The 10633-nt window shown below is 51.8% G+C and overlaps 1 protein-coding gene across 1 annotated transcript; it reads left to right on the plus strand.

Moving 5' to 3' along the window:
- The first annotated feature begins 5171 nt into the window (after positions 1-5171).
- On the plus strand, positions 5172-8686 carry LOC142823320 (DELTA-thalatoxin-Avl1a-like). Its single transcript, XM_075914242.1, has 2 exons — positions 5172-5491; positions 6679-8686. Exons 1-2 carry the CDS (start codon positions 5391-5393, stop codon positions 7115-7117), a joined length of 540 nt encoding a protein of 179 aa, XP_075770357.1. The 5' UTR covers positions 5172-5390; the 3' UTR covers positions 7118-8686.
- The last annotated feature ends 1947 nt before the right edge of the window (positions 8687-10633 follow it).

A 10633-nucleotide genomic window follows, 5' to 3' on the forward strand; every position in this document is an offset into this window, starting at 1 on the left:
ACACTTCTGGAGGGGGATGGTGGGCCTCAAGTGAGTATCCCGTTGCCACAGAGCAGGGGCGAGCCACTCGCAGAGCTCCAGGAAGGTGTCCTTCTTCATCCTGAAGTTCTGGGTCCACTGTTTGTCTCCCCAGTGCTCTAGGACGATGCGGTCCCACCAGTCGCTGCTGGTGTCCAGACGCCAGATGCGGCGGGGCACGCTGGCGTCAGGGCGCTGCTGTGGCTCCTCCACAGTCCCCAGGGCGGCCAGGCGGAGAGGCAGGGGGCTGACGTGCACCAGATGGTGCCAGGCAGCCTCGAGCCATTGCTGGCAGGCTTGCAACAGCAAGTCCAAAACTGGAGCAGCATGCCCAGGGTGAGCTCTGGCTATATGGTGCCAACTGCAGCGGCATCCCCAATGGGAACCACCTACACAGGCAGGCAGAGAGGAAAACGCTTTGCTGTCCCTCGGCGAGGTTGGCAAGCAAGCGGAAAAGCTGAGAACCGGCTGTCCAGGCAGGTCCCTTTAAGCACGAGCCTCAGTTAGCCTCAGACAGCGGCCACACAAAGCAACTACTGACCTGATGCCCTGCCAGAACCGGTTTTAGCTGCCCTTAAATGCGACCCAGTGTCCAATCAGTGTGGACGCGCTAGTTCGAATTAGCAAAACACTAATTCGAATTAGTTTTGTGGTCTAGATGTGTTATTTCAAATTAGCTTATTTCGAATTAACTAATTTAAAATAATGTAGTTCGAATTAGCGCTGTAGTGTAGACATACCCTTAGTCTCCAACAGGGGTCAGCAAAAATTTTTGCCCGGGGGCCACTTCAAAAATTTTCGACGTAGCCCCTGGCCACCCAAGAAGGGGTGGGGCCTAAATGGGAAGGGGCGGAGCCGAAACGGGAAGGAGAGAGGCTACCCCACTGCAGATCATGATTGGTCTGGGGTTGAGGGAGCCCCTTTGCCTCCTCTTCCCACTGGGCACCCATGCCCTAGAAGAGGCTTGGCATGCTCCCCCACTCCCAGGCAAATCAGGGCCTCGGGGCAGGGCAGCACAGGAAGCCTCCTCCTGCCCTGTGAGGAGCACATGGCACTTTGAAGTGCTGCAGGCTCCTCGCATGGCCAGGGCAGGGAGAAGGAAGCTTAACGCAGCTCTGCTGCTCCCAGGCCTCAATTGGCTTGGGGGCGGGGCAGTAGCAGGCCTCCACGGGCTGGATCCACCTGCTTTGCAAGCCAGATTTGGCCTGTTGAGGCCCTTTGGCCTACCCTGGTCTATAAGGCTGTGTCTAGACTACATGCCTCTGTCGGCAGAGGCATGTAGATTGGACACATAGGCAAAGGCAAATGAAGCCGCGATTTAAATGACATTTTCATGGCTGCCGTGCTGAGCCGACAAACAGCTGATACTCAAGGAGCTGATAGAGGAGGTATCTGAGCCTTTAGCTATGATCTTTGAAAAATCATGGCAGACAGGGGAGATTCCAGAAGACTGGAAAAGGGCAAATATTGTGCCCATCTATAAAAAGGGGAATAAGAACAACCCAGGAAACTATAGACCGGTCAGTTTAACGTCTGTCCCAGGGAAGATAATGGAGCAGGTAATTAAGGAAATCCTATGCAAACACTTGGAAGGTAATAAAGTGATAGGGAATAGCCAGCATGGGTTTGTGAAGAACAAGTCATGCCAAACTAATCTGATAGCTTTCTTTGACAAGATAACGAGCCTTGTGGATAAGGCAGAAGTGGTGGATGTCATATACCTAGACTTTAGTAAGGCATTTGATACGGTCTCGCATGATATTCTTATTGATAAACTAGGCAAAAATAACTTAGATAGGGCCACGATAAGGTGGGTGCATAATTGGCTGGATAACCGTAGTCAGAGAGTTGTTGTTAACGGTTCTAAATCCTGCTGGAAAGGGATAACAAGTGGAGTTCCTCAAGGGTCTGTTTTGGGACCCGTACTGTTCAATATCTTCATCAATGATGTAGATATTGGGATAGAGAGTACGCTTATTAAGTTTGCAGATGATACCAAACTGGGTGGGGTTGCAACTTCTTTGGAGGATAGGGACATAATTCAAAATGACCTTAGCAAGTTAGAGAAATGGACAGAGGTAAACAGGATGAGGTTTAATAAAGAGAAATGCAAAGTGCTCCACTTAGGAAGGAACAATCAGTTCCATACATACAAGATGGGAAGCGACTGTCTAGGAAGGAGCATGGCGGAAAGGGATCTAGGGGTCATAGTGGACCACAAGTTGAATATGAGTCAACAGTGTGATGCTGTTGCAAAAAAAGCAAATATGATTCTAGGTTGTATCAACAGGTGTGTTGTAAGCAAAACTCGTGAAGTCATTCTGCCGCTCTACTCTGCACTAGTTAGGCCTCAGCTGGAGTACTGTGTCCAGTTCTGGGCGCCACATTTCAAGAAAGATGTGGAGAAATTGGAAAGGGTACAGAGAAGAGCGACAAGAATGATTAAAGGTCTAGAGAACATGACCTATGAAGCCAGGCTTCATGAACTGGGCTTGTTTAGTTTGGAAAAAAGAAGATTAAGGGGGGACATGATAGCGGTTTTCAAATATCTAAAAGGGTGTCACAAGGAGGAAGGAGAAAATTTGTTCCTCTTGGTTTCTGAGGACAGGACAAGGAGTAATGGGCTTAAAGTGCAGCAGGGGAGGTTTAGATTGGACATTAGGAAAAAATTCCTAACTGTCAGGGTGGTCAAATATTGGAATAAATTGCCAAGGGAGGTGGTGGAATCTCCCTCTCTGGAGATATTTAAGAACAGGTTAGATAGACATCTGTCAGGGATGGTGTAGACGGAGCTTGGTCCTGCCTTGAGGGCGGGGGGCTGGACTCGATGACCTCTTGAGGTCCCTTCCAGTCCTATTATTCTATGATTCTATGATTGTCTTGGGTCCACCCGCTCTGGGGCACCTGGTGTTGGCCACTGTCGGTAGACAGGATACTGGGCTAGATGGACCTTTGGTCTGACCCAGTACGGCCGTTCTTATGTTCACCTCAAAAGTTGTTTCATGTTGTTATAGGTTTCCTTCATATAGACTGCATGACCAACTGGAATTGATGGCAAAACATTGCCATTATGCAGCAAAACATCCATGACTTCTAGGAATAACATGATGCAATTCATATCATGTATGACGCAATACCAGCTTCAGATTGCATCATTCATTGTTTTGCCTAAAAAGCAAGTACTGTCCAAACCCAATCATAGATTTATTCATAGATCCAGTCAAAGATGTATTTTGGTCATTTCTGGTTTAAATTGAGATCCCTTCCCTTTATAACTCACTTATCCTCCGCCATTCGCAAGTCAAGGGTCGTATATACTGACCCAATAGCATATCTTGAAAACTAGAGCCAATCAACAATTTTAAGCATCATTTTCTTTCTCAGTGACCCAGAATTAGTAAAGTTTGACTACATTTATTTCAGAAGCATTTTGGCTGTAGAGCAGTGTTACCACCGTATTGTTATTTCTGAGCGGTACTGGGTGGAGTTCTGGGAACCACCACAATGTCTACAAACCTATTGCCCTGACTGCTGTAATTAAGTAACTAAACTACAACGTCTTGTTACACTGACAGTGCTTCCTTCCCCCGCCCATGCCCCATTCGACTAGGGTGCATTCCTGTGGTTGATCAGCACAGTCACCACCTGGTTTCCCATAAATACTGTGGGAGGCTTGCAGTCTTTAGACCCGGGGGCTGGGCTCTGCCTTCCTACAAAACCGGCAAGAGCCGCTACCTCTGGGGCACAGAGAGAATCTGGAAACGCCCAAGGGAGCTCGCCAGCAGGAGGCTGTTGATCTGCGACAGTCCCAGGTACGTCGGTTCCCATTGCCCCTCAGCAGGGCTGTCTGAGGGTGTCCACAGCTGGGCTGTGTCTAGACTGGCCAATTTTTCCGGAAAATCAGCCACTTTTCTGGAAAAACTTGCCAGCTGTCTACACTGGCCGCTTGAATTTTCTTATTTTAAGAGGGATAAGGGATCTTTTGGAAAAGGCTTTATTTTCCGAAAGATCTGTGTCTAGACTGGCGCTTTTTTCCAGCAAAGCTCCGAGCCGAAAAAAAGCGGCAGCCATTTTTATGCTAATGAAGTGGGGGGAGATTTAAATCCCCGCTTCATTAGCAATTGCGATACGTCTAATTTGCATCCCTTTTACGAAAAAGGGATGCAATCTAGACGTAGCCCCTGTGTCTATCCTGCGCTGGGTTTGCTTTGCACCTGCAGCTGCCCATGGAGCAAGAATGCCGGAGCCCCCATCCTGCACTGACACAGGGGTGCAGGGCCCTGTGAGGAGCAGCAGCTGTGGGTTGCCAGCAAAGGGTTTGTGTTTCTCCCCGTGAGCTCCTTCCCCCACCTCGGGTAGCCCTGACTTGAGACCTTTGCATCCCGCCACTGACAGTGAGAGACCCTGCCCGTGGGTGAGCTGTGGGCTGCTCCTCAGCTAGAAGGAAGCAAATGAAGCAACTAGATCTTATTGTCATTCTGTGCACACAGGGCCCTGGGGCGTCCCCCCTATTCCTTCTGTCTCCCAGCACCAGGTTTGGTTCCTGGGCCTGGCATGGTTGTGAACAAACGTTCATTGTTGTAAACATGCTGAACTTTGCCGTGCTTCCATGTTTACGTGCGGGGGGAGGGGTAGGCGGGAGCTGACAGAGGCAGCAGCATGTGGGGAGGTGGATCCATGGGAACTGCTACACGCAGGGAGTCGGCTTCCCATGTGTCCCAGCTCTGTGGGAGGCAGGGTGGGGGACAGGTGGCTCTGCAGTAGCTGGCAGCCGCAGAGAGCTGGCTCCCTGCGCATACCAGCTCCTGCCTGCCCTTCCCACACAGCTGCCCGTGATACCAGCAGGGGAGGGAGCATCTCCACTGGAGCCGGCATGTGTGGGGACAGCAGCTTCCACTCCCTCTCCCCTGCTCTCTCTCATACAGAGGCAGCAAGGGGGGATACATGTAGGATTAACCAATGAGCCCAGGTTTACTGGTTAATTGTATAAACGCGATAACGTCCCTAGGGCCCGGGGTACCCATTGAGCTACGGCAGAGGTGTCTGGGCCCCCTTCCTCCACCAATACAGGTTGTGTAGATCCCTGTAAAGAGCAGGCCAGCCCGAGAGCCAGCAAGTAACCCACAGGGGCGGCAGTGAGCGTCCCCCGTCGTTGTGCTGGCTCTGCCCCTCCTTCCTTAGCCAGGGTTCCTTTGTAGCCCTTCCACCCCCTACATCCTGCCTGTGCGCAGCCCTGCCCTGCAGACCAAGGGCGCTGTGTGCCCCAGCTGGCAGGAGGCCCACGCAGCCAGGGCTGGCAGGGGAGTGAGTTGGCTCTTCTCCCACAGGGGCTCTGCAGAGGCTGCTGCTGAACAGTCCCTCTGCTCTGCACGATGACAACCGTTGAAAGGGTGGTGGGGAATCTGGACGTCGGCAGGTGTGTGGGCATCGAGATATTTAACAACACTGAAAATGTGACTCTCGAGAACCCCAGGTGAGCAGGTTCCCATGCCCCCTCTACACGCCTCTATGGACTGGCCAGGGTGAGGGGTACATGCCTGCTACCGAGTGTCTGTCTGCCATTCCCATACACCTCCTCCATCCCTCCACCCACTCCCATACACCTCCCCCGCTCTGCCCCTTCCAGACTGTATGCCGGGAAAAAATTGTGTCAAGGAAAAAAAGGGGAGACCAAAGTTGTTGAGCAAAAATAAAATAAAATAAAATAAAAATGGGGAGGAAGTTGAAGTTGTTAAGCAAACGTTGCAGCACTCCCTCCAGCTTGGGACCACACACTAAACACCAATGCACCCACCCTTCCTCCTGAGCCAGGCCCTACAGTCCTCCCATCCCAATACACTCATCCCTGCCTCAGAGCCAGGCTCCCCTAGCATCCCCCCTTCCCAGTGCACTCCCCCCTTCCCGTGAGGCAGGCATCCCCAGCATCGGGAGCCCCCACTCCAATGAAATGTCCCCCTCCCGCTGAGCCAGGCACAGAGGAACAATCTGAATTTTCAAGTGGTTGCTCCTGCCGCCCGGCCCGGCTGCCTCGGCTCACATTGTGTAGAGGGAGGCATCACGTGGCCAGCTCCCGGTCTCTGCTGATCACGTGCGCTCTGCTCCCACCCCAGCCTGGTGCCCCCTTAGTGTGGCACTCAAAAAGTGCCCCCTCATGCCTCCCTATTCTAGATTCTGCCACGCTTCTCACTCGCCCGCCCCTGCCAGATGTGGCATGGGATAATTGTCCCCACCAGGCTTCCGTCCCAGGGAAACAGGACGGTATTTCACATATCCAGTATTTCCTGTTGTTTTTCTTTTACCAGATGGAGCCCACAAATATCAAACTGTCCAGGTGAATATCAGACACCTGGCAACCCTAAGGAGGAGGCAGAGCCCAGCCCGGGGTGGGTGGGAAGATGGGGATTGGCCCTGTCCCCACTTACCTTATCTCCACTCCCTTACGCTTTGGTGATGCAGGAAAGGCCTCTCAGCCCTGGGTTTGGCCCACGTTGGGCCGTGCTCCCTTGTCCAGCGACGTGCTGTGTGTCTCCTCTATAGAAGAGCTGAGATGCTGTGACCCACCCCAGCCCCAGGGTCAGGCGTCTCCTGCTGCGGAGATGCACTTATTAATTATTGTCAGGGATGCTGTGTGCTGAGGTGCCCTGTTGTCTGTTCCTCCAGGACTTACTGTAAGAGTGGCAACGTATGGATGGAGCCTACACCTGTAATCCCCCCTGGTGGCTTGGGGAGCAGCGTGTTTGTGAAAAAAGGCAGGACGGCTTGCGGGAGTGTGGGGGTGCTGAGCTACGAGTCCAATATCTTCACCCTGGCCATCATGTTCTCCAACCCCTTCAACTACAACTTGTACAACATTGAGTTTGCTCTTCAACTCTGCAGTGGCAGGCAGCAGTTTGACAGCATGGAGCGCCTCTATAGCTATATGCATGGTGGGGGCCCGCCCTATCAGTGCCACTCCTTCAGGAAGGCGGTGCTCCGGGGGTGGAATCCTGGGGAACTGAGGGTGCGCAACCAGGAAATAGAGGTGAAAGCCACCATGACCAGCAACTATAAGTCCTACATTAGAGTGCAGATCGAGCAAACCAATCCTAGCCCGCCCTAGCTATGCACTCAGCCCAGGGAAATGCCCCCATGTGACAGACCAGGATGCAGGGGAACTAGGGACTTTCTTTCTCACAGCCTGCATAGACAGTGATGTGCTAGCTCTGCTCATGCGAGGATTTTTAGAAATGGCCAGAGCAGTGTGGGCGGTGGGAAGAGCTAGCCAGCCAAGCAGGGCTGGCCCACAACACAAATGACACCCCATACCTCCTCACTTGGACCAAAACTTTGAAAGGTCTCTTGTGCCCTCCTTCCTCCAGCACAGCACAGCACAGCACAGCACAGCACAGCACAGCACTCCACCAGCAGACACAATTTTCTACACTCTGGATCCTAGTGGCGTCCCCCCTCCCTAATCTGGCACCTGAGGTGGCCACCTCAGTTCACCACCTGGCGAGGCCAGCCCTGCACCAAGTACCATCTTCCTGATCTCTTGGGTTTGCACTCGGTGACTAGCCTGAACTGCTGCCCACACTGCTCTTTTTAGTGCACGAGTACTTGTCTGTCTCCTCAGTGTGGTGGTATCTGGGCATGCAAGATTATGTAAAGAAGGGTTTTTTTCTGTTTATTTCCTAATCTCAGAAATAATAGGTGTTGGCATAGGAAAGCCTGAAGCTTCAGCATTTATCTTGGTGATAAAACTCCTATAAAGCTTTGCAAAAAGTCATGCTAAAAAGGTAACAGAATTTTTAGAAAATAAAGGCTAAAATTCTTGTAAGTGGAATATGTTGAAGAGCTTGACCTTTTGGTAGCCGTGTAAGGTTGCTATTGATTGCACGTGTGCTTACTGGGTAAATTAGAACTGGCTAAGCAACTTGAATGGCAAGTTATAAAGACACAAGGAAAGGGTAGGTGCAGAAGATCATAACACAAGAGTGTGAGAATGGCCCTACTGGGGCTGCCCAATTGCCCACCCAGCCCAGTGACAGGTGCTGCAAATGGAATGAACAGAGCAGGACAACTTCAAGTGATCCATCCCCTGTGGTCCACTCCCAGCCTCTGGCAGTGAGAGGTTTAGGGACACCTAGAGAATGGGCTTCGGCCCCTGCCCACCTTGGCTAGTAGCCATTGATGGAGCCGTCCTTCATGAACGTATCTAAGTCATTCTTAAGCCCCATTGTAATTTTGGCCTTTACAACACACCCAGCAACATGTTCCACAGGCGGACTGTGAGCTTTGTGAAGAAATACGTCCTTTGGTCTGGTATAAACCTGCTCCTTTGAATGTCATTTGGTGACCCCTAGTTCTTGTGTTAGGAAAAAGTAGCAACCTCCTTATTCCCTAAATACACTTCCCTATTTGCTGTCTCTGCATCATTCAAAATTTTATAGTCCTTTGTCATACCCCAGCAGGTCTATTTGTCTGTATTCGCCCCTTTCATCACACGGCTGTAATCATTTGTGTACAAATTTTGAAATGTCCTAACTCACTAAACAATATTGTTCTAAAACAACATGTGTAGCAGCTTTGTATGTAAAGTTAATACACTTGTGTTCTCAAAACCAATGTGTTGGATTTCAGTGTCTGGGGAAAACTCCCTTTAGGAGAAAAGGAATTGTTCATGTCATCCGATGTCGCTGGCTGCGTGTCCTGAGTGGTATCTTCCTCTGTTGAATGCCAATAACCATTTGGCTGTGTGCATGTGCTCCCTCTGTGCAGGTAGCCAACCCAGCAGGTCACAAGAGAACCTCCAATGACCACAAATCAGATAAGGGACAAAGGCACAAGGCAGAGTCCTTGTAAATGAAATACAGTAACAGCACCTGGTAGACTCTACGAGGATACTAAGAATGTTTGCCCATGACAATGGATTCAGCTCAGCCCGGGGTGGGGCTTTCCACTGCCCTCTAGGCTGGACAAGGACAGCCCCCATAGAATCCTAGGTCTGGAAGAGACCTCCAGAGGTCTTTGAGTCCATCCCCCTGCCCAAAGCAGGGCCAGAGCCAGCTAAATCCTCCCAGCCAGGGCTTTGTCAAGCTGAGACTTAAAACCCTTCAGGGATGGAGAGTCCACCACCTCCGTAGGGAACCCAAGTGCTTGGCCTCCCTCTGACATACCTGGGTGACAGACCTTGTACATGGTAGTTTGACCAAAACATCACTCTCCATCTGGCTGTCCTTCTGAACCCTGTCCTGAACTTGGGCTGGTATGTCCCTGGTATCTGTGGGGAGTGTGTTGGTACCAAGATGTTTCCTAGGGGCGTGTCTGGTACCACCCTTCTGGCACAGCTGTGAGCTTGGCATGTCCCCCACCTCCCACTTCATCTACCCGACTCAGCGGGATTCTCAGGTGGAAACGCATGCAGGAGGAGCTGATGAGGGAGCAGATGGTGGTGCCTGCAGTCCCTCCTCCAGGGACTTGAGGAAGGGCAGCAGGAGTGGGCCACCAACCAGGAGGAGTGCCGGGCGAACTGGGAAGAGCTGACTGGGAGCAGAGAAAGGGTGCCTGGGAAGAGAAGAGGTGCCAGCATGAAGTCACGTTCCCCACCCTCAGTGATGAAGCGCATGGCTTCACTCATGGAACAGGCCATGAGACATGATCCAGCCACCTCCCCACCCTCCCCATGACTTCCCCTCCAAGGTTTCCCAGGGGCCACCTGAGAACACAGGGTAGTGGGATCTCAGGGCAGCCAGAGCCTTCAGACCACCCAGAGGCAGGCACCGCTCTCAGCCCCATCCATGACCCCCCCCAATTCCCAGTCCCTTCCCTGTTGTATGCCCCCCAAATAAAGGGTCCTGTCTTTTCAAAAACAATGTCTTTGTTGTTTGCTCTGCAGGGAGGGGGGAAGGTGGGAAGGGAGGGCAGGGAAAGGGAGTGGTGAAAAGCACACACAGGGAATGCAGGGGCCCCTTGTGGAGAGCCCCAGGGAAGAGTCTCAGAACTGGCCTTGCATGAAACTCTCCATCAAGACCTCTCAGATGAGCACAGCCCCTTGCACACAGCAGGTCGCCATCATGAAGGGGATGTTGCGCTCGCTGAGGTCCAAATGGGTGGGGAGCCTCCTGAACCTCCCTTTTAAATGGCTGAGTGCACATTCCACCACCATGCAGCACCTGCTCAGCCGGGTATTGAACTCCTTCTTGCTGGGCTCCAAGTTGCCCATGTAGGGCTTCATGAGCCAGGGGAACGAGCGGTAGGCATCTCTGTGGGCATGTTCTCCTCTCCCGCTCTGGTGGTACAGTCTGGGGGAAAAGTGCAACATTTGGAAGAGGCAGGAGTTCTAGAAAATGCGGGTGTCATGCGCCTTTCCCAACCATCCAACTCTGATGTCGGTGAAGCGTCTTTTGTGATCCACGAGGGCGTGAAGCACCACGGAGACATTCCCCTTTTGGTTCATGAACTCCGAAGCTTGGTGGTTGTGGGCCAGGATGGGGACGTGCCATTTTACAGACTCATAGACTTTAAGGTCAGAAGGGACCATTATGTTCATCTATCTGACCCTCTGCACAGTGCAGGCCACAGAATCTCACCCACCCACTCCTGGAATTTTCCTTTCACCTATATCTCAGATATTGAA

This window comes from Pelodiscus sinensis, chromosome 33 (assembly GCF_049634645.1).
Source record: "Pelodiscus sinensis isolate JC-2024 chromosome 33, ASM4963464v1, whole genome shotgun sequence".
NCBI lineage: Eukaryota > Metazoa > Chordata > Testudines > Trionychidae > Pelodiscus > Pelodiscus sinensis.